Consider the following 25,565-nt stretch of genomic DNA (forward strand, 5'->3'; position numbering starts at 1 on the left):
AAAAATAGCTTGTTGGCGATTTTAGTGTTAAATCACGATATCTCCAATCGATATGTGTATACCCTTGATACATTGCATTATCGTTTCCTTATGTTTCCTGTTTTTAATATTTTCAATATAATTAAAATTTAAAAATTTGATTTTTTAAATATCTCCTATAAAAATACTATAATTAGAATTAATTAGTTAATTTACAGCGCTTAATCATGATATACGATCGTGATTAATTTAAAACGATTAGAACTGCACACTCCATTTACGTATAAAAATATTCCATAATCAGAGCTTCATTGAAAATCTAATTGTTTAGTTGCGGCAGATAAAAAACGCGCATATAAGTAAGCAGCGTGGGCGGAGGGATCATAAATAAGCTACTTCCTATGCCTGCAAGGAATTATTCGGAGCGCGATACTTCCTCCTCAGGTTTTCCAAGTAAACGGAATACGCGCAACTCGTTTCCTCTAATTTCATTCAATTGCACTATTTTATGCAAACGGACAGCAACCGGCAATAGCCGCTAATTACGCTGAATAAAACTCGGAATGGTCCGATGCTGCCTCGCCTTCATATATTTCTCAGTACGGATACAATTAAGAATATTCTACTATGTTTCGTATCGTGACGAATCTTAATATTCCGTACGTCTTATCTTCCCGCTGCATTATCTATCTTAATTAGGGATTTGCCATTGTCATTCTACGGATATTAAATACTTGCGTATAACTTTCCGGACTGTCGATAATCTCACGATGTTTGGATAGAGTACACGGCACACGAATATATCTCTTCGCATCTTCCCGACCATTCGTTAAGTCAAAAAGTAACGATATACCCCCATGATTACCTCATTCGGCTTATACATATTTACTTTGACTGCAATATAAATTACGCTTCGCTGCAATTACACTCATTATTCACGAGGTAATAAAATATCATGCCAGATTCTCTAACAACTTTTGCAATTAATCCGCGTGAGGTCTTAACATGGTTACATCTGGAAAGAAGGAATAGATAACTTAATGGCGTACTGATTTCATAATTGGATCCCTGCGCGTAATTGGATTAATAATACGAATAAATTAATGCCGAAACCGGCCAATTAGGATAAAGTGATAAACTTGCCGCGCGGTATGTATTTCCTCTCCGCGTCTTGTCGTTTCTCAAGCAACCTTGCGAACATTTTGACGCATTTGTATGCTCATGGAGGCAATTATCAAGGCTTTGGGTTCAATAACATTATTTTAGAATAAAGTAGAAAGATAAATAAAATTATTGAAACATACCAAAATTAAATAAATTTCAGTATACGTTTAACTTTACCGCTTTCACAGATATCACTAACTAACCGAAAAAAATAATTAAAATTTACTATTAAAATATCTAAAACTATAAAGAAGCACACTTTTGTCTTTTATAGCGGATATATTTCGTGTTTCGTAGAAATACTTTTTAGAAGTGTCTTGGAAATATTATTTTGGTCTGTTTAGAATGTTTCCAAGATGCAAACTCTCTCTCCAAAGAAATGCATATTCGTTGCTCGATTGTTTCGGCAGTTTTGTGTTATCGCGTAACATTTTCCTTCGACATTTTGCGGTTTTCCTAGCGACGCATATACTCCGTAAAACTCATGGAGGGTAAGAGTTTCGCTAACAGCGATTATTCGCGACAAAATCAAGTTATGTTTAACACGAAAGATCTGGAGTTTATTGGTTACAGTAAGCCTTGCAAAACTCACCAAGTATGCCTCCCAGTACGTACCTATTTATGCTTAGGTTATTATGACAATTCGTTTACTTATTTTTATTTCACGTTTTATTTAATGCCAAATGTAATTATCGGCTTTTAAGCGTTATTTGCATCGGTACAAATATTCAATAATATAATAAGATTTTACAATGGCTATAATAAGTTAAATGCGCAAAAGATTGCCATCAAAATACAGATACAAATATTTTACTATTTCCATTAATATCTACAAAATGTTAAAAAACAATGTTAAAGATCAGCTTAGAGAAAATCTTCTTATATTACAACTTTATATGCAAATTGGATAATATTAATTGTTTTCTGTTTTATAGATTAAAATAAAAGCCGAGATCCTGGATGAAATCGAAAATTTTTCACCCAACGACGAGCTAGATATCGAACAGTACGTCAAGCACAAACCATCGGGAGATGTATCCCGCCATGAAAATTCTGAACAGACCCCAGAATCGGACTGTCAAAGAAATGCAAGCGTTTCACTTTCACAAAGAAAAATGGACGAGTACACTGACTTAAAGGAATACATCGTGGCACTGACAAGAGGGAAGCTTTTAATGTGCAACGTCGGCAGGATCGAATTTCCGAACGAGGTCGAGTTCAAGACTCACATGATTGGACAAAGCCATGGAAAACTTTTCCAATGCGGATTTTGCTGGAAGCAATTCTCTAGGTATGAAAGGTATCCGAATAATAGGAACTCTTATTTTGGCCTTGCATTGTTTATGGAAAAACAATTATGTTTTTGTGTTAATAAAATATTTTGCACATCATTAATTTTAATTAAATTAGAATTAGATCCGCGATCAACATTACTAATTCACACACGTTTAGAGAAAGATATATTATATATAACGTTTAATATTCTTTTTTCTATAACGCAAAATATAGATATTATTACGATTTTGAAATGTATTCTCCAATATTATTGTTTTTTTTTACTGGCTTGAAATGGCCTTCGTCGCTATATAATACTTGTTACTAATAATGCAATTATCATTTCCATCAAGATCGTCAACCTTAGAGAATCACCTGCATATGCATTTTATTCCGAAGCCTTTCGCGTGCAGACAATGCGAGCTCCAATTTCAGGTAGTTAATGCTAATAACCATTCGTAGATGTAATGATCTTAATATCAGATCTTTTCGAACTCTTTGCTGCACAAACTGACGCGCTTACTTTATATTCAGACTAATGAGTGCTTAATGAGAGATGTACTCTGTTGCATGACAAATTGCAATCAATCTATCTATAATCTATCAAATAATCTATTACAAAGTTAATCAACGTAAGAGTTAAAAAAACATTTAACGACTTTAAAAGATGTGAAGACGATCAGACGATACCTTTCGAACATCCTCTAAACAATTCTCGCGTGTCACTTACAAACTGTTTATTTATTCCAACAATTAGTAATTAGATATCACTATTACAGACGCAACATGCATTGAAGAAACATGAATCTGAAGCACATTTTGGCAGAAGACGATTTAAGTGTTCCATCTGCAAGAAAAAATTGATACGCTATCAATCGCTGCGCGATCATAAGTTGATGCATATTAATGCGAGACCCCACGAATGCGCGACCTGTGGCAAAAGCTTCCTGAGGCCCAGCAGTCTCCGGACCCATATGATCGTCCATACCGCGGACTTGCCTTTCGCCTGCGATCTCTGCCCGGCGAAGTTCAAGAGATCATCGGTGCTGAAGACGCACAAGCTGACGCATACGGGCGTGAGAAGATTCGAGTGCGACATCTGCAAGCATCGTTTCCACCTGAAAGGCGCACTGAAACATCACATACTGGCGCATTACGGTGAGCTTGTGAATATTCTCACAACTTCTTTGCGCCCGGCAGAGGAAGCCGAAGGTGTCTGCCGCCTGATTAGACCGTTCTGCCGCACGAGATCTCGCTATTTATATCTCTGTTACCTTTCCACCTTTCCTTTATCGCGCGCCGTATAGCCGCAGGACCATTAACTTCTCATATAAATCCAGCGGAGCGTTTACTCTGCGAAACGATCGCCGCGGACAAAAGAATTTTTCGAGATAATCGGAAGCTTGGTTCGCAACGCGTACAAATGATCATGCATAAACGTATTTTTCAACCTGCCTAACGTATACGCATATGTTGGCGCTTCTTGCGCGCGACCTGGGCGTTCCGCGGCGGAAATGTATTCCGGACTTTTAATTAACCTCTGTCTAACCGGGGTGAACGTATGGAAGCAAACTCCTCGCCGCCGCGAATCAACTTGCTACTTATCAACCTGTTTAAAAAATCCATTCTTCCGCAGCTTCGAAGATATTACGGTTATTAATGTCGCACTTCTGTGATTTATACTTTGCATACAGATATCTCAGTAATTATTAGTTAGCAGATAATTTATATGTATTCATATGTGTGCAATTTCTCTCTCAAAGAATATATTTCATATTACATAAGAATATATGTATATAATATTTTCTTTCTACAATGTTAAGATTTCTAATTTGCAAGACGAAAGAAACGATTAAAAAACCGAAAATGAAACTCTTCTGTATTTGACGCCAAATATATGAACTATTTAGGATAAGTCTAATTTTTCAATCAAATTCTTGAAGTTTATTATAAGATTTGAAATACTTTAGAGACCTCATGTGTTTTTCGAATTCTGCAAAATACAAAAAGATTAACAACTTTCTTCGATTTGTAGGTATCAGGCCTTACAAGTGTGAAGATTGCGGCAAGAGCTACAGAAGATCTTGGGGTTTGAAGGTGCACCGATATTGGCATACCGGCATAAAGCGATTCGAGTGCGATTTCTGCAAGCTGCGCTTCAGCGTGAAGACGAAGCTCGCGAATCACATTTACACACACACCGGCGAGAAACCTTACAAGTGTAATATCTGCGGACGTCAGTATGGTGAGAGGTATCAGTTGAAGGCGCACAGATGCACGGCATTACATGGCAATCCGTTGAAATTGAAAACTGCTTAGATTTTATTCTTTTGATCGAAATTATTGAAAAGTTTGAATAGAGAATATAAGAATAAGTTAAGACTGGCGCATTATTGAGCGTACAATATTGTATAATGAATAAAAAAAAGCATTTAAAAATATTGTACAACTTGTAAATTTTGATTTTTCCGTTATATCGAAAACTTACTGAATATACTAAGCTAATAGCACAAATGTCGAATTTATAAAAATTAATCGGAAGAATTTATACATACCTATCGTGAATTTCACGGTACGACTTAAAGGCCTAGATACTGTCCGCGTGATTAATTTAATTATCGTCGGTCGCGATTGCTTGTAATAAAACTCGTTCCTCGGCTTGATACAATGGCTGGCCGCCATTTCATTCGCGATCAGATCTACCATCACGGATCCTATCCGCGTTTGCATGCCCGTGAAGCTTAATAAGGCATGGCCTTAATAAGCACTTCGCCGCAGAACAAAACACCGATTAATCCCACAGCCTGGACCGATACGGATTGGTTTCGAGCTCGGAGCTGCCGACTCGCGCGGGATAGGTCGGCTTAGGTTCGTCATCAACTATCGTATATAATCACAGTCTTTATTCGATATTGCTCGAACGTGACCGCCGGGATCATCGAACGGTGCAGCGAAATTAATGCAACTTTCCAAGACGTAACGCAGTCCTTTGGTAATAATTATTTACTTCGAAGGGGCATACACTCACGTTTCGTTATAACGGCATAATCTACATCGTACTATAGATATCCGATATAATCGTTTACGTAACTTATATGAAGAAAATAGATTTTTATCGACGGCATCTAAAAGTTAATTGCCTCTGTCTTAATCTCGTAAAAAAAAACCTGCGTTGTCAGACATGCAGAATAAATCATATTGCGATATTCATCTCTGCTACTTTCTTAATAGATAAGTACCTTTAGTCAACAATAGTCAAAGTTAAGTAGCAACTTTATCTTTATTATTTGCAATTGTTTAAACAGACGATTTATTAAGAGAAAAGCCAATAATTTTCTGTGTATGTAGTATAATACCATACAATTATTTAGGATATTAACATAGTGTTTCTTTAGCGACCGCCTCTCGAGAATATCTCGAGCACGTGGGTCCTGCTTATGTCGCCGCACGTGAGAATGGTGCTTTAAGGTGCGTGGACACAGCAGGGGCTCGTTCGCTGTATACCAAGATGCTCCGCTTCTTATCAGATCGCATCTCTGATTCGCGTGTCTTGCGGCTAAACTCTTTGACAATGCCGACACGTAGCTGCCTTCTGACCCCGTTTCTCTATTTCGACGCGGTAGGAAGCATGCAAAAAGAAAGTATTTTCACCATTTAAATCGTACTTTCAATGATGGAAACTTTTCGAAAGAATAATGCAGAAAAACATAAAATAAAATAATACAAATATATATATTTTAAATTTACTTTCGAATCCGACAAATATGCTATTGTGTGAAATACTACTGAAAAATGTCAAGGACAATATATAAACGATTAAAAAAATTTCATGAAACTTACGTCGATGTCGTGCCGAAAGGCAAAATAGTTTTTAAGAAGTAGTATTTACCAATAGTAATTTAATTCGCGATAACAATTTAATCGCATTGCCAATACTTGTGCTTTGAAAATTGCATGCGTGCTTCGTAAAATTCACAAATGTCTAAATATTCATTTTTATTCCCGATTGATTTATATAAGATTAATGAATTAATTCTATATAGAAAAAAAATTATTCTAAGATAAATGACAATTAACATATCCTATCCTCGATATATCGTGTAAGAGTTATGTCTTCATCGTCAGCAGACGAGATTCGTTCTGCTTGAGCGCGACTCGGACACAAGGCTTCCTCGCAACAGCGCGATTTAAATACGCGGATTTCGCGTTCATATCTCTCGCCTAATTATGCCCGCGCTTCGCGAAATCTACGATCTGACTGTTCGCGTACGAACGTTACACACAGCGGCACGCAGAGAGTCACGCCAAGTCCTAATTATTTAGATAGCGATCATAGTGGTTTAATTATTCCCACTCCTTTCTATCGCTGCTCCGTTCGCCGGTATGGTAATGGCACTTAATGCAGATAGCAACACCGATATTATTTGCCGTACCAGTTACTAATTGCAAGCTCGCAATTATTACGCGCGCATCCAGCGAACGATGGATTTGGAAACTCGGAAAATACGTAACGACGGCAGACATCATCCCCGTTACGTTAGGCATTTCTGTTATATAATACGGTCAGCTGACACAATACGCGAAATGCTTATTTAATGTAAATTTGTTAATTAGAAGTAGATTAATATTGTAAATTACGGAGCGTTATAGCAAAGTAACGTTACGTAAAGAATAAATTTTCTTACATCTGAAATATACGCGTGGTACCGTACATTTGTTAAGTATAATATTAATCTTAATTATCTATAACGGTATTGAACGTAAAGAAGGATTACGTAATTACCGGTCAATCTATCTGTTCCGCTCAAGTTGGACTGTTCTCAAGGAACTGTTGTAGGAAAGAGCAAAAGCAGCAACGGGTGGTTCGGTGGATCCGTAAAAGAAAAATGGGACAGAGCATATTAAATAACGACGATGTCGATTAGTATTGACAACGGCGATTAAAGAGGCCGAATTGCCAGTCGGTAATGACCGAGCTGGCTGTGCAAGCAGTGAGCACTGTAATTTCATTGATAATATTTAAATACGGGCTTTTGATAGCTGTCTTCTCTCGGCTGGCATTAACGCGGGCCCCGAAGGGCCCCATAGCCCCCCTCCCCCGCTCCTCCACCCTTGAGAAAAGGGCGCGGAGGCATACTATTTATCGACCTGGTACCATCATTATTTCATCGAACTCTTTCATCGCCTTGCCTGGTTAATCGATAACTCGCAAAGAGACGAAAGTCGACCTCCGACTCGGGCTAATTTATCGACCGTTTGGATTGAAACAAAAGATTCTTTTATGATATTTTTGCCATGATTAATTGATTTTTATGATTAGAAAATCTGTGTGCGTTTCCGATTTTGATTAATTGTATATCACTATAGTCTTACAAATAGTTTGCGTAGATACTTTTTTCGAGGAAATTGTGAAGCGTGAGAAATCGGCAACAAAATGTTGTGTATACGATGCTTATTTGTTTAAATATACATATGAATTGTTTAACGCACGACTGCGTCTCGTATACCTTTAATTAGCGCGATTCTACCTGATCGTAATCGCGCGCTATGCAATTCTAGGGTTAATGTGCATTTAATTCACAATACTGAGAGAAACAATGCGGATAGCATGACCAGCGATATTCTTTAGGCTTTTCATGTATAAGATCCGTCAGCGAATGCAATCTATGATTTAAGCACCGACAAAGCGTGATTGTTGACTTAGACTTATTAAGTCTAAGAAAATTTTTTTATGTATGCGAAAAGATTATATATGCTTCTCTGTGCATCTGAGAAATATTATAATTAACATATAATCACATGTATCAAATAATGCACTAATTATGAAATCGATAAAATCGTTTTTAAACGAACCGTATACCTACGTCATCGTAATCATATTTCTTCGATTTGAGATGATAACTTCTTCTCACACATATCAACCACAAAGTTCAGAAATTAAATATACTTCTGCATTTGAAATATAATCATATGTTTAATATTTGTTATATGATATTTATGTTTAGTATAGACTATGAGTATAGAGTATAGATAATACTTTGGATTTAAATAAGACGCAAATTACCTTGTGATAATAAATTGTTCAATGCATATTCGAAGAGAGGAACAATTGAAGGCGGATGGACGGGGTTTTTTGCACGCGGATGTAACCCGATACAATCTAATTGGATATGAAATTAAGTCAACGAAATTCCGGCAAAAATCCCAGTGCGCGGTGCGGCGAAATTTGAAATTTATATCTCCTGCCTGCTTAAGCGGATTGTTTCGCGTAAGCTGATGCATCCGTCATCTTTTTCTGCAGAGTAAGAGTCTGCTGAGTGCATAATTGCGCTACTGCACAGTCTCCTTGAGCGACGAGCATCACGGGCCTTCACTGAGAACCTTCATCGATTTACTGGTGTGTCATTAAAAAAATATTTAGTCAAGGTAACATTTCTTGTAGAAGAAATTGAACCTGTTGAATATTAAGAATGTACTAGCGAATTGAAAATATCTAGACATAAAAGTACACTGCGTGCAATAAATAAGTATAATGCAATAATTTAAAAAAATGAAGTAACTGAATGACATTTATGCATTGATGCAATATTAATGCACGAATTAAATTTATAATAATAATACGTTATAATACAAAATAAAAGGACGTTAATATTCTACGTTGCGAAATTTTTCTCTCTAAGCTGCAGTAGGTTGTTTCAATCAATTCGTGATCTCGTATGATTGTAGATCAACCCGATCGATCTTTTACGATCGTAACGGTTCATAGTCACGAGACAGCAGAGATGTCGCGTGTTTGATCGCCGCACCCAACATCTGTACCGTTGACGTGAATGACGATAGATTTTTGACGATTCATTTCATCTGTTCCAGTCCGGTCATGCGGCTTTAATGCTAAGGTTTTAATATCCGGAACGTCATTGCGTCAAAGCTCATTGCGAGATAATTCAAGCTTGCTAAGTAGTACAATAAGAATTCTTTATTGAACTATATGCCTACCATATCATGAACGTACTTTTTTTGTAATAAGTATGGTTATTATACAAACGAATTTTTTATAATATTCTCATAGTAATCTTTGGGAACAGATCTTTTTGAAACAATGTTTGATCGTGGAACCCGATTCGCGCTGTGACCGTTCGCTTCGCGAGGTGGAAGTATCGCGGTGTTTTTCGTGAGGCGAAGAAGAGACGAGGAGAGGAACGAGAGAGAAAGAGAGAAAGCGCGGCGCTTCTTCTTGCCGGTCGGTTCTTCGTTTCGATGTAGGTAATCATGTGCCGCATTCCCCGAGTGCCGCGGAGATTTTCGGTTTCATTGTATGCGAGGGGTTGAGCCCGAACCGAGGAGTCCTCTCCCGGATTCAAGGTAGGAAAAAGAGAAGCCGCGAGGCGAGTAGGGCGAGGAAGACGTCGCGGAAAGAAGGAGAGAAAGGATCGATGTCGCGGACGAAGAAAGGAAGAAGAAGGAGAAGAAGAGAACCGCGGACGGGCGGATGGAGGAAAACGGAGGAGGGGAAGCGGTAGAGCTGCCGGCAGATCCATCGTCCGTCTCCGTGGAAGCAAACGACGCAAAAACTGGCGTGCATTGTCCCCAACTGAGAGCACGGAAAGAGAGAATGAGAGGGAAAGATTGTCTGGCAAAGAGAGTAGCAGAGAGAAACGGAGAGTATTTCTGTGTTTCATCGCAGTAGAGCTAACGCATACCAACCTCCGGCACCACGTCCTACCGAGAAAAGGGCGAGGGTAGCGAGGTGAAGGGAGTGCGGTCAATTTGATTTTTAAATGCAAACAAATCTACATCGTGGCAAAAGCGCCGCCGACTGACGTTATTCTGCTATCGACCGTTGCTGCCGCGGTAGAAGGAACGCTGATGCCGAAGCGTCATCGCCATCCTGATGGATATTTTTTTTCAATCATAAAAGACCGCTTTTGAGACTCTCTCACTGATCCTTATTCTTCTGTTCCGTTCTTTCCGCCGTTCTTCCCCATTCGGAGAAATTCTGCATTGTGATTGATTTCTCTTACAGTAATTGTCAGAACCACAACTAGAGATGCACATAAGTATCACATCTGGTTTCAAAATAAAAATGATCTAAAAAGCAGAATTGAATCTGAAAAAAGCTGTTTGTATGATTTAAAAAAAACATGTAGTAAATTAAATTTAATGTTACACTATGATTAAAAGCGTCTGGATTTATCGCACGTTTAGAAAATTTAATCTGCTTAATTGCCTAGAAAGCAATAGGAATTTTGGAAATACATCTAAAACTAGTTTGCGCGTACCATGATGTGTGTATACATGTACATTTTATAAAAATTTACAATTATGAACAAGCGGGAGCTTAAAAATGCATATGGATTAAATCCTCTTAATAAGGAATACTTCATAAACCGCTCGCGGTATTGACGAGAGTCTCTCACCGCGCACCTCGAAAAATATTCATCAACGATTTGTCGCCGACCATATCTTTGCCTCGATTTCTTCCCGGTCCCGGAGTAGCGGCAATCGGGGAAAAAAAGAGCGGCCGGGCGAGTCCTTTGGTTCCAAGTAGGGTGTAATTGCCGCTTCCGACGATGAGAGGAACGACGTCGGCGCTTGTCCCAGCATTGCTGCATGTGCACGCCGACGTTCATAAGTTATGAAACTGGCGGATAAGACTCTGCCGCTGCTCTCCCACCCGCGTAGGTTTCTCAGCCGCGCCGCGGAAGAAAGGAGCAAGATGAGCGATAGGTCGGGCCAGAAGTCCGAGCGAAGAGAGGGATATGCGGTAATGCGAGATGGTTGAAGGCACAGAGTGTGTGTGTGAGACAGAGAGAGAGAGAGAGAGAGAGAGAGAGAGAGAGAGAGAGAGAGAGAGAGAAAGAGAGAGGGTCGGGAAAGGGTGGAGGGAACATAATTGCCGGTGGATTAATGAGACGGCATAATTGCACGATAAACGACGATCGTTTTATTAGGCGTACCGGGCCCTCGATAGGAACTCCGTCGAAGTCACGGTACACAGAGGACACCGCTCTGTCGCGATCGCATATATTATTATGAGAAGAATGAGGGCTGTGCGGGGTGCGGTAGGTATGTCAAGCTGGCCAGAAATGACAATTACCGAAGACGCTCTTATATATATATAAACGTATCCCCTCTCATCTCCCTCGGCCATCGATACGAGAGCACGCGGAATGCAATGTCATTGCTGACGGCGTTACTGTACCAGGCAGAGACTTGCACGCAATACAGCGAAATCTAAGGTTTAAAGAATGCGTAGAGAAAATCTGAGAGACAAGAACGTCTCTCTTAGATATTTCTATGATATCATTTGAACGTATATATTATTACGGTAATTATGAATCGGTAGGGTATACTCCGACAGTGATATGTAATTTATCCGATCCAAAAACAGAGACAGATAATTGTTGTTTTCTGCGATCGACACTGCTTTAATTCCCTTCCTGGAAAATCTCTAAGAATGTCGAAGAAAACTAGTCCTGTTCCACGCACTCGTTTCATACCAGCTCAATCTCTAGACTGCTCTCGTCGTCCCCTGGTCGTCCAGGGCCGTTGGCTTCTTAGAGATGAGGGAACTAAAAACACGCGGACGCGCTTCGCAAAGGAACATTTAAATGATGTCGCCGCGGCTCAAGTCGAGAAAGAGACAGGAAGAAAGAAAGAGAGAGAAAGAGAGAAAGAGAGAGTCACTGGCAGGAATAACTCAGAGCGGCGTGCTTTCCCCTCGTCCCTCTTGTTTCTCGCTCGTCTTCTCTGCCATCGAAGGAAAGGCTAGAGACGAGTTAGATGGACGGACGGAGGAAAAGGACGAGGCTCAGTCAACGCGGTCCAGAGTGACATCGCGGACTCCCTTCTACGTTTCCCCTCTCTCCTGATATTCACCGCGATCCGCTGCGCCGCCGTTCTTTCCGCTCAACGTCGGTGTTCCATGTGACGAAAGGGGAAGTGAAGCGAGGTAGAGCAGGCGGCGGAAGAAGAAGGAGGATGCTAATCAGATGTGCCGACAACGGCGGCGACATCAAAAGCGGGTAGCGTCAGGGCCTTGTCACCAGCTCACTCGGAGAGCGAACCGGCCTCGCCTTTATTTGAATGCGCTATCGTCGGGATATGCGATGATGACGAGCACGCTTTTTTGGAATCCCCGGAGACGGCGACGGCACGACGAGGCGGCGTATGATGGGAATTGTTTCTGGAATCTAGACGGGAACTAAGGAGGAACGCGGGCAACGTCGATCGTCCGCAAATTGTCATTCTGAGACGGTAGGATAGCAAAGCCGGGGATCAAAAAAATTATTTTAAAACATTTTGACGTCGATGCATATTTTTCTAACGCTACAAATTGCGTGTTATATCTATTAATTTATCAATTAATTAATATATAGTTAAATAAATAGATTAATTACATGGATAAATGTTAGAATCGTCACTAAACTGTTAATAACCGATATTCTGTGAACAGAAAACTCTCCAGACTATTGATATCCCATTAATATGAGCAGGGTAGGAATTTATTACCTATATGTATAGTCTCGCGCGCGCTCGAGGCAATGATCGGATCTCAAATCAGCGGGGATAATTGCGAGGTTGTCGACTGGTTGTTTAGCGAACGTCGCGTCCTCGTGTTACGGAATAATTACATGGAGCTATTAGCGCCACGGCGCTACGCTATGACCATTTTATCTACGTATGCCATCTACTGTAAGTGAGTAAATATTCTCGGTAATTATTTCCGTATGTTTTTAAACATGCAGCACCGTTCTAATGTGTTCTCTAATTTATGAATCGTAAGCTTATCATATTATATTATTTCGTGTTAAACCGGAAAACAGTATATTCGTTAACATAATAGAAATTAAAATGGATGACGATATTTACATGTTGTAATTGGATCATAAAAATGAAAAATGTGTCTAGAAGGAAACAATAAAAATTAGATTATAGACTATCACAGTGTTAAATATCTATGTTGAGAGCATTTGTATAGAGAACCTGTCACTTCTCATACATAATCCCACAACTAATCAAGTCATAAAAAATATATTCCAAACTTTGCTTCTCGTTTAATTTTAATTAAACAAATTTGTCGCGATGTCTAATTATTTAAAATTCAAGTTTCAGCAATGGTTTCTTATAGCAAATCTTCAAATTAATGATCAATACTGTACAATTTATCCAACGTAAATAAGAAAAAACCTGTCTCAAAACCGCTATCGTTTCTTCCGATCCAGTTCAGATTTCTAATATTATTCAAATGACGGAAGCAACCTACTCTAAGAAACTATTCAACAATTCTAGACACATAAATATACAAATAACGCATTAAATAACGGATACGCCGATGTGCATGCGCGTATATATACACCGAAGAAATATATTATATTACAAGAGAGAACGCGCGAGCTGGTTAGGGTTAAGAGCGGGGCATAAAGATGTTGTTTGAAGCGTCGGACACCTGTGCCCCGGCCTGCCCAGCTCTGCATACGGTCTGCTTCTCCTTCCTCTTCCTCCATCTCTTCCTCGTTCCGAGATTTCTCTTCCTTACGCGATCCTACCTCTTCTTCATCCCCGCGAAACGCCATAACGTACGCCGCCGGCCGCGCCGCTCGGCAACCGTGTCTATGTGGAAGCACACGCAAAGTAACACCGCACGGTAACGTACGCTCAACGTTACACGTAACGTACGGGCTATCCTGCATTAAGATGCAGACGATGATAAGGACGACTTTACGATCTCACGCTCCGACGATTCATAGCCCGGCCGATGTATGAACGGTCGTCGTTTACCGGTCTTCTCGCGCTGCATCTCGAAGCCGGCATCCACACGCGTTGATCCTTTCTTTCGCTGGCTCGGACCGGCGAAAAGTATCTTTTCCGTGAGAACGCCCACCGCGGTTCCGGCGGATTGATTATGGATCAGCGACGCGGACTGTAGTCGAAAGACGTTCGGTATTTCTGCTGTTTCGACTTTTACCCGCGTGCTACATTTATTTATGTATTTATTTATATTATTTATTAGTTTATTAGAATGATTAATTCACTTCTAGTTGCTTGTGCAATTCAGAAATATCAGACTAAAAAGTTGGTATACATAGAAAATATTTCATACGTGCAAATAAGGGATATTTAGATTCTAAAATGACAAGAGATATATTATACATATATATATATATATATATATATATATATATATATATCAGAAAGATTTCATTAGATATTCAGATAAAGAAAGTTCCAAGAATACCGCGGTGCAAAGATAGTATTCAGCGTATTATTTTTCTATTCCAAACATACTCTCCAATCTTATCGTGTCATCGACATATACCTTCTGCCACCTCTTAATGCCGTGGCACACACAAAAACTAAAGCAGTAAAACATTAGCAGTAAGCAAATCAGCCAATCACAGTCAAGAACTTAAGACATAACGTAAGCGATAGTGAATTCAAAAATAGATTTCGTTACTGCTTACGTCTTACTGCTGTTCTTTTGTGTGCCACGGCCTTCACGCAAATGTACTTCTAGATCTCGGCGGGATAGATTCGTTACATTGGTAACGAAGGACGGCTCATCATTGACAGCATGCGTGCAGATGTACACAGACGCACGCGAGCTACGAACGCAGCGAGCGCGACGACGCGCCCGGTGGATACGTCCGAGGGGTCCTGGCGCATCCTGTTGCATATTTCACCTCGAGAACCCTTTTAGCCGTTTCAGCCGTGGCTACGGGCGCACGGGCGTGTAAATCAAATGCGCGCTGCCCGCTTGTAAATCTCCGGGTAAATACACACCGCCGAGATAATTTACGCAGCCGCCGACTGCACTCTCGCCCCTCCTCTCCTTCTACCGTCGTCCTCTTCTCTCTGTCTCTCCCGCGTATCCTTCGGATACGAATCGGTTTTTCGGACCGTACGTACCGATGTTGGACTCGAGTGTCCCGGAAGGCGAAGCCCGTCAGGACTCCTCGTTATATCGGGGCCGATCGTTACGCCGGACGTCGATACGCTGATAATTTGCGACGCGCCGCGTCGTATTATTCCTTTCTTTAGATCTTGTGTTTGTTATTCGTTGCACTATCGACGTCATTTCGCGTGTAATACTCGGATCTGTTATCTAAATGAAAGTATTTCTTATCGAAATTTGAATAATTTTTGCGATTGTATTTACTCTATCGAAGGTCACGCCTCATCTTGCCTTTATGCATGTTCCGAAAGTTGCCTCGTTCGAGGCACTTATTACGATCGTATAATTACGGACGACGTATGCGGAGTCATAAATTCCCGGTGATTCTCCTCGACAAGCGGCGAAGCCCGATGAAAAATATCGCGAATCTTATCAGACACGGTGCGAGCTGAGATCATCCGTTAAATCACTCGCTCGTATTTTATCGTATCGCGCACCTTTCGCACACCGTAACCGTTGTACAATCCGCGAGTATCTAATGCACGTGCTTGCGCGCACCGACCAGATGCATCGAGATGCACGGTCTGTCGGGCGAACGCTTCGGCCGCCGCCGCGCCGGTGAATGGAGGCAGCGAGGCGACGACAGGTGGGCCAGTTCCTTGATAAATGAAGTGAGAACTCGCGGCTACTTATCCACCGATGCATCAAATCTGTCTGCGCTGGCGGATCGTCCGTATTAAAAGTGCATCTCGTATCCGCGCGATCCGGTTTATTTTTCCTATCATTTCAGTTTTCTTTACTTTCTGATGAGATAGAAACATTTCGCGCACGCTACGGCTGATAACAGCGATAACAACGCATCGCTGACACGTACGCGCTTGCTGACTCACGTAAACATTTTTTTTTACGTATAATTGCTGTTCGCATATTACTTTTACTTTTAAGAATCATATTTATTTATCATACCATGATTCATATGATATAACGGGAAATAAGGAACTGATTGTAGAAACTAGATAGTAGAATTTGCACTATGTGAGTCTTTTTAACTTTCTAGCGTCGGGCGATGCAACTGCTCAGGCATAGTAAGTTTTCAATTAAAAGCGGATTAAATGTGGTTACAGTATATTGCGCTCACTTAATACATTGTTCAAGTCGCGTCTCTATTACGATTGCACCGCCATGGAAATATCTGTTGGACGTCCTGCTGAGCACAAAATCTAGCACCGAGCGCGTCGGCAGAAGTTGCATCCTCGTAAGTCGCGCTGTACTCTCGCATTGAGAACGCGTTCACGTATATGCAGAGGCTTCACTTTCGCATTATTTATCACTTCGACTTGCCGATGCATGCGCGCACTTTTCGAGCGGGATGCGTAGAAATTATGTTCCCAACCCTATGTCGCTCTCCCTCTTCGAGGTCGGAAGATCTTGGATGATTCTTACCGCGTACATACAATGTCGATATTTTTGTCGTAAACATTTGAATCAATACGATGCTCGTGAAAATTATGGGTGCTTCTATTACACTTCTACGCGATCAATTGTCTTCAAGATAAAACGCATAGAATTTCCAGTTCTTACGAGCTCGTAATGCAATTGCATGTATAGGTACTCGTAACATTTCTGTTATTCTATTTGGATATTAATTAAATTTGATAATATAGATTATTGTATCAAATCTTTATAAAAATAAATTTAGGAAAATTGTTTATTACAAGTTACAAAGCTTTAAATTATCACGTTTAAATTACTACTCATATTACTATGTTTCTAAGTATATTCAGTATTAATCAAATTAATTGATTGCAGTATATTATTTATAATAAAATCTTTAATCATTTCTTGGACAAACTATATGTAAATCCGAAATATAGTTCTTTCGCATTATCTGTATTATGAGTGCCAATTTTTATCTTCTATCTTCATCTATGGATATATACATCTCTTTCGGCCAATTTACCACGCTTGTCGATCGACCAATCGTGAATTACCATCGTGCAAACCTCGAATTGGTCGTGCGTCGATAAATGTACGTAAGTCTTGGTTTCATTTTCGCCGGGAGCGCCGGAAACCCTTTGCTGCACCCCGTACATATAGCTACCCGAGTGCCAAAGTATAAGGCTCGTAACACCCTTCACGATCGGCTGTGCTAACGACTTTTAGATCATTAGTTACTGAAACTACCAATACAATTATCGGGCCTGGATATTTATTCCCTTAATCTCAGCCCCGAGACTCCGACCAAGATTGCCGACCACGAGCAATTCGGGGAGGCCATTCCCGTAGCGCTGTTTAGACCTATCCCGTGACTGCCTCTTATCCAGGCGCGTTATACCGTAAGGTCTTAATTAAGCCGCCGATTATCATAATAAGAAGCGCGGCGCGTAAGCGCTTCTTCGTCCGTTTTCTTGATCCAGATGATTGATTGCCCCAACGCGGTTTTCAACTTTTTCTAGCATCCTGCGAAAATTATACGAATCATCCGTGAGACTTTTGCACTGCAGGATATCGGTGGCAAGATTTCTTTAGTTTGTATAAAAAAACGATTAACGAACGATTAGACCAATTAGCTGCCAAGCTCCTAAATGTTTAAGAATGATAATAACACGAGAATTGTTTCTTCAACATATTCATTAGGACGCGTTATAACAAGCAAAAAAGCTTTTATTATCAAGCTAAAAAACATAATAAGAAATAAAAAATATTTTGATATAATATGACATATTCTTTTAATGCTTTGCGTTATTCTCGAATTTTAAACGTTTGCTTTTTAAATATTTCTTTGAACATTTTTATAAGAAGCACAATAGCTTTTAACACTATACTATAAATATAGAATTTAATCTCACTTCGGCACATTCTTCTTAACATGATATATCGTACGTATACAATATGTGAAAAGATTCATGTATTTTCAAAAATAGACAAAACTAATCGAATCACGTTTAAAATTGAAAAAAAAACTAGTGCTATGCTGTGATTAGATAATAAACGCGCATTGACAATTACCACGTGACAATTAACTGATTTCTGGCTGGCAGGATGACGCCGCGCAAAAGAAAGAGAATCAAGAAAACTGCCGCTTTCTTTCCGCCACATCCGTGCGGCTGATTTACCGGTGGTGGATGTGTGTCTTCTATTGGGTGGGGGCGAGTCAGAGCTGAAGGGGACGGGAATTCATTCGACGGCGTTTGCAGAGCAAAGAAGTCATTATATTTTCTCGAAGCGTCGCGAAGAGCTTAATCAAGGTGGCAGCCGAGCGGAATCAGCAAGGACCCCATCAGTTTTACGTTTCGTCCTTTTTTCTCCGCGGCGCGGATCCCAGCTCCTTTATCGTCGAGCGCTCAGACTCCGGGGACTCATTGTCCAACCTAATAACCGCAACTTTTAATTGAATTTGCGACCGACGCGAGTCAACTTTCGGCTCCCTCGATCTGTTCTGATTGGCGATCGTCCCTGTCAATTAGTCATTTGGCCATATCCTCCGATCTACCTTTAATACGCTCATATCACATAAGAGAATACAAAGCTGGAGATCTTTCTATTGTTTTATCCTCGCTCATTACTAGTTCCAATTATACTTTCTTCATTAATGACTTATGATAAAGCTTTAAAAATACATTATACGATTGTAATGTGAACTAACTACCAGTGCTGTCATGTCTTTATCTCATTCAACATTTCAAAGAATCATGTAAAGCGACGTACGCCGATTTTGTTGCGAATAAAACAAAAGAAAAACAAAAAAGCTAACACTGTTTAAGAAAATATGTGATGGTGACCGTACCTTTCTCGGTATATTTAAACTCGCCATTTAAACGTGTGTGATTGTCCTCGCGGGGAATTTGGATCGACATTGTTAATCCGACTCGACTCGAGAGGAATAACGACCGGCTTATTTGTTTTAATTGGCATTTTGAGTCCCGCGAATCTCGAACGTAGAAAGATCGCGCACCGTCTGACGGCGACAACGGCTGATGGATTATTGTGATTATGTTGTTGTTACTGGAATTATAACCGATGATGCAGCAGCATCGCGGTGAATATAATGCCCGCTTGCATCCCAAATGGAGATCGAAACTCGCGGAAAACGATATAATTTCGATAAATTTAACTTTCGTGTTAAATGTTTTTCCCAACTTTTCCAGTTAACAGTAGAAGTAGTAGAAAAGTTAATGCGAAAATTCTAAAAAAAAATGCACATAATATCTTATTTTGTATCATTGTCTGAAGCGATGTAATAATTGTCAAATCAATTTAGGCAAATTATTATTTAATATATTATTAAAATATTATTAAAATAAGTATTATTATAAAAAATTTTATCATTTTTCTATGTGGCAATAAAGCAAAACATCGACAAAATGCGTTTATCTTTAATCTATGATATCTTCTCGTCTCTCTCTCTCTCTCTCTCTCTCTCTTTCTCGCGCTTTTATTTTTAAACTAACTTATTAATTCGCGCGATGCTTACGCTAACAGCTGACTCGCATCACTCGTGGAAGGGATAGACGAGCGGTGTAACGGGAGAAGAAGAAGAAGAAGAGAGCGGATTATGTCTGTTCGAGTGTGCGCGTCTGCACGCACCTGACGAGAAGCGCATCGGCTAAAAGAAGAGAATGGCCGTTAATTACAATACATGATTCGCTTAATTGCATTCTTTATGCAGCCGCTTAGCCAGAGCAATTTCTTTCGCGACGTAGTAGTAGTCGCGAACGTGTCGCGAAGAAGTTGCAGGGTCAGTATCATCTTCGCCTGTCGGTGAACAGCTCCGTGATTGTTTCGCAAACTATCAATAGGAGAATTATTTTCTTCATTAAGTTAATATACATATATGACTTTATTTATTTATTTTAAAATTTCATATCGCATATTTTAATTGTACTCTTCTTACTAATATTTATTTTCTATGGCTACAGGTGTTTTGCTATTTTATCTTTATAATTAGTTAGATTAATGTTTCTAAAAGTTTGTAGAAAAAGAGAAAAAAGAGAGAATTGTAATCATACGATGGCACATTATTCTGTTGAGTCCATTGATTTTTAGATACTATATCCTCCAATTCAAGCAGTTGAATTGTCTTCCTCAAGATGGCAGAATCAGCTCTGTATTTTATGCATTTAAAACTTTGCAACAAGGAACTACATATGCTTACAGTATAATATTAATGAATAATATTAATGAATATTAATGTATGTATATATTAAACATTTATATAATACACGGAAGCATTTCCTATGTATATTCGCGATACCGTTATTACTCTTATTATATTCGATATTAATGATGTTTGCTTGTGATCTTTATGTTGATTGCATACACAAATAAAAATTCATTAAGAGAAAGACGTTACTGAAATAGGTAAATAAAATCTTTATATATTTAACATCGATTAATTATTAAGGACAATCTCCCTAGCCGTTATCTTGCCTATTCTATCTATAATGCGCATTCCAACGTTGTCGATGCGTTCTTTGCGATAGTCTGACGTCATTTCCTCAACGAGGCGTGACGCTTGCTATCACCAATATAGGTGGGCATCAAAAGTTGTTTGACAAATCGTACCAGCTATTGAGAAGATCCGCTCGAGTACGGAATGTTTCAAAAAAAAAAAAAAAAAAAAAAATCAATGTGTAGAGATTGATTCTGAATATCAAATACTCAAGATTGTTGCATTATCTCATGTACAATTTTATAAATCAAACAGATTTTTAGCGAACAAAGTTCTTTACGCCACTAAGACAATGTTTTTATATAGGCCAACATCTCAACATACGTTGAGAGAGAATAACGATATATTTATCGAATAGCGTCGTGATGCTGTCTGCAAACGCAGCGATATACAAGAGCTGGGATTGCGTAAGACGTAGTTCCCGGCTGCGCGGCTACGCGCAAGAAGTCGCCGCGTACTTAACAATTAGCAGAGCGAATTTATTACCGGCCACTTTCTAGAAAATCGCCATTTAACTTCAATTGCCGCGGGATCATGCCGCGGAGAAAGAACCACGGTGAAATTGTCAAGGTGGCCGAGGAAGAGAGAAGGCGGGCGAACTATTTCCTAAGTCGAATCCCGTTGCGAGGAACGCATCGGAAAGGAGATGGATAGACGGACGTTCTCGTCCTCACGGTCACCGGTCGGTCGCAATTAAAATCGAAGAGGGCATAGTCGGCATGCATTACGCCGGTGCGTCTCCCGCGCGGCAGCTGCGCCGATTCATTTCCACCTATTAACGGTACCACGGTCTTCTGCTTCGTAACATATCTATATGTGCGCGTGCATTCATTAATATTATAATTATGGTACCCAAAACGAGCTTATATAACGCTGATTTTGCGGCCATCGATGTGCGCCGCACATGGCACGTCGCCGCAATTAAATACACCGAAAGTAGAATCAAATGCGACGTATGCTTACATCGAGTAATATTATTCGCGATGTTTTTATTATAGTAACATCATAGATTAATAACTCTAAAATATTTCCTGTATTTTCTCTTTTTTTTATTGCATATTTTTTATTCAATATAATTGTATTTTCAACTAATAGGATATAGATATTAAACATTTTATATATATGATTTGGAAATTGTTTGTGTTAAACTTATTGTGAAAGAAATTATTTTTATGTATTAAAATTGTAACGAAAAAGAGAGTGACTAAAATATAACTATTATTTAAAAAATATTTTACCTAGTTAATGACTTTATAGTACGAACAAATTTAATAATATATGAAAAAAAGTAAAAATATTTTCATAATATTCATTTCAAAATCTCGCATATAATTACTTGCATATAGTATAATTATAGCTGTATTGATACGATCGCGAACGAGGAAAACTTGCCTCATCAGGGTTGAGTAACGCCGTAGGAAACTCCTTACAGTCGGAACTCGAGTAAAGAAGCATAATTCCCTTGCCAATTGCAGACTCCTTGTTCCCGGCTATTAGTGCCCGGTGTCAGGTCGTGTTTTGTCGGGTAAGACGGAAAAATGTTCGGCCAATGTGTACGCACACGCGTCCGATACGCTTACTTGTGTATCGTGAGCGGGATAGTGTTATACACATCGGCATAATTGCCTGGTAATTATTCATTACGTTTATGTACCATGTTATTCAATAACCCAGGCCCTGTAATTTACTTACGATTGAGCATTTCACGCTTCGCAATGGCTTACTCAATTACTCGCCGCGCGGTCGCTCGAGCGCGTACGCTCATCATTAGCGAAGCAGCAGCGCGCACTTGCATATGTGCGCTGCATCTTGCATTGTTATGCAGTATCGTCATTGGATCGGTACGTTGGGAGCGCAGCGAATATTTATCAAGAACTATTTAGAAAATGAAAAATATCGTAAGATCCGTTTAAAATAATAATAAGTGCAAATTCCAAAGTTACTAAAGCTTAGAAAATTGTAATTATAGTATTAGTTAAAGTATGTTGCCACATACCTTAATTATAATCTACTGAAAATAATAGCTTATTACATTTTTCGAAATTTTCTAGGCTTTTTATTAATTTTTTTCTTGTTAAATCAAACGCACTCTCATAATAAATAAATAAACTCCAAAATATCTACCGAGATTTCATAAAGAAACAATTATACATCCCAGGTATAAAGTAACATACCGAGGTGTAATTCTCACGGGTCCGATAATGTGATTTTGTGTCGAATCCGACATAATTGGTCACGATGCTGACATAGTTCTCCCACATTAGTGGACATTTAGCGACGACTGTTGTTTTTATATTTACGAAATGCTCCACACTGACGACAGTCGAACATCCACTGTTTGCATTTTGTTCATATATTATTTCATATATTACTTCATATGTTATTATATATTAATTTCATCCATTTGCTAATATAACGAACTATATAACACAAAATTTCTTTAGAAACTATAGCTTCACCTATTGAGACATGTGAAACCGTACATAAATCTGAAAATTCAGATTTTACATTCGCATACGCCAGTGTCATTTTACTTCCCCATTTCGATTGGCGCAATCATACGTTATCATCGCTCAACAATCTCAATTATGTACGAGTTCTTGAAACAACGACATTTTCGCATTGGCTTATGTGTGCAATGCGCGTATAGGCCACCGCCATTTACGGCAATTTTAACCATTATATTACGATACCCGTGTTGCATAATGAAGGTGAGTTTTTTGTCATGGTTAGCCTAAGCCGAGAGTACGATCCTCAACCCAGTGTCGCCGCGGCACATAGGCAGTTCCAATTCTCACGGTATCCTTTATAGAACGGTCACCACGGGACTCCCACCATCGCCACGCGAGATCACTCGGTTTCTTTTCGCTTTTTGCCGGCCCCGCGTTTTCCCCGCCATCGAAGAGTAATCGTCGCAAAGAATCACTATCGCGGCGAACGTTTCAGTTACCGAGGAAATCGCGCGAGAACATTGATTTCGGATTGAATAAACATACATATACGCATACATGCCTTCACACGCTTAATTATTAAGCCGAGTTAAACGGTAAAAAAGAAAATTACAATTTATTCTTTCACACGTAGAAAAGTAAATATCCGTCAAGTTTTTATGCTTTAATTTGGAAAACTTCAGCAAAAACAGCCAACATGCAATTAATATTATACACGACAGAATGCGACAGTTTATCTTCGAGAAGCAATAGAGCATGTCCGTCGATTCAATCGATTAACGTTGTCTACGTTGCTTTTATTCTCCCGTTCACGCAAGCCTATTTTTAGCATCAATAAAGTCCGCGACATATCTCGCGGTCTTTCTTCCCAATTCCCTTATTCTCATTATTCCATCGGAAATGTCTGCGAATGAAAACCGGTGAAAGGTATAGCGGATACTAGCGCGGTAGAGGAGGACATTACATTCTTCGTACTTAGTCGTCCGACCCCCTCGTTCCTCCCTCACCTCACCCCGTACATCGTGCGCCTCCGCCCGACCCCACCCCTCCTATTCTCGCGTTGAGTGAAAAGTTTTACTCGGGATATTACGCCTCAGCCTCCCGTGACGTCGGAGGATTCCGCACCCTCCTCGTCCTGCGACCGTCCTGGCTGTCTACGCGTTTTCCCTTCAATCCCACCGACTCCCCCTCCTTGCTCTCTCCTTGTCGCGGTAGCCGATTCTCTCTTTTCCTCTTCCAACGTCCTCCTCTCTCTCGCGCTCTCTCTCACTCCTGGATCCACCACGGCTCCTTTTCGCCGGGAGAAAAGCGGCGCAAACATAATATCATTACTATTTCGAAGTCTCGTTTTCTTATGAGTTCGAGAGGACATAATGTACCTAGCCCGAGGTCCTTTGTTTGCCGTTCTCGTTGTTTCTCGAGGCGAGTAGCCGACTACCCCTCCCTTTCTCCAGCCTCTATGCTCAGAGGGAGAGGAAAAACATCTAACCGGAAAACTTTTCGTTGCCCGTTCTCTCATCCTCCGCTCGCGGAAACGCGTATGTATTCGCGATCGCCTGCGTTGCTTGCGAATAGTTAAAAATTTAAGATAAAGCTTTATTACAGCTACTTCCGACAGCTCGAATTCGAACGTACTGAGTATAACATTTCTCTTATTGGCTAATCGAAAAGGAAAATGACAAAAAATGGGCAACAGATTATATAAAATAATCGAATAATAAATAAGAAAATAAAATAGCAATAATCGGTATATTATTAGAAAGAAACAATTCCGACAGTAATTAACCTAAATGCTTCAGAATACATTTGAGATAATTTCATTAATTGTCAGCAACTGCAAATGAAACGCTTGATTTAACAGTAATGCCTGTCCAGAATCCAATGATTTATCTTTCAAGCTAGAAATTGTTAAATCGTTCATATTATAACGTATAAAACTTCATACATCTTATACCATCAGTTTTAATTTTTGAAACGTGTACTCGCGTGTTACAATTTACTCATTGCTGTATTTTTAATTAAATAGAATGCAAGGACAATATTATAAATAAAATAATAGCGAAATTACCTATTACATATTTTATATAGAAACTATTACATATATATATATATATGTTTAAATATAGCTTATACTGATATCTTTATCCCACCCATTCCTAAGTCTTAAAGCAATCCGCCATTTTTTTGAAACGTGCAGAAGGTGATGTAAAGAGATCCACCCTCGAAGATCCGCGTAAGCAAAGACGAAGGACGATAGGCTGCGACAGGGAGAAGGGTTTCTCCTAGAGGGATGAACCACCGACGGTGGTGGGTTTGGTGGGGTTGCTCGCCGAGGATCTGCATACGTTCT

General features: G+C 39.7%; 1 protein-coding gene across 1 annotated transcript; it reads left to right on the top strand.

The window, feature by feature from the left end:
- The first annotated feature begins 262 nt into the window (after positions 1–262).
- Positions 263–9,059, top strand: LOC139820626 (uncharacterized). Its single transcript, XM_071791032.1, has 5 exons — positions 263–1,750; positions 2,079–2,434; positions 2,772–2,853; positions 3,198–3,576; positions 4,454–9,059. Exons 1-5 carry the CDS (start codon positions 1,628–1,630, stop codon positions 4,735–4,737), a joined length of 1,224 nt encoding a protein of 407 aa, XP_071647133.1. The 5' UTR covers positions 263–1,627; the 3' UTR covers positions 4,738–9,059.
- Positions 9,060–25,565: the final 16,506 nt, after the last annotated feature.

The sequence above is a fragment of the Temnothorax longispinosus genome, chromosome 10 (assembly GCF_030848805.1).
Source record: "Temnothorax longispinosus isolate EJ_2023e chromosome 10, Tlon_JGU_v1, whole genome shotgun sequence".
Taxonomy (NCBI): domain Eukaryota; kingdom Metazoa; phylum Arthropoda; class Insecta; order Hymenoptera; family Formicidae; genus Temnothorax; species Temnothorax longispinosus.

Excerpts from the sequence above, each read along its gene's own strand:
- LOC139820626 (XM_071791032.1), top strand. The coding sequence starts at position 1,628 with ATGGAGGGTAAGAGTTTCGCTAACAGCGATTATTCGCGACAAAATCAA. Across the intron at positions 1,751-2,078 it reads CTCACCAAGTATGCCTCCCA|ATTAAAATAAAAGCCGAGAT; the intron begins GTACGTACCTAT and ends TCTGTTTTATAG. Across the intron at positions 2,854-3,197 it reads AATGCGAGCTCCAATTTCAG|ACGCAACATGCATTGAAGAA; the intron begins GTAGTTAATGCT and ends TCACTATTACAG.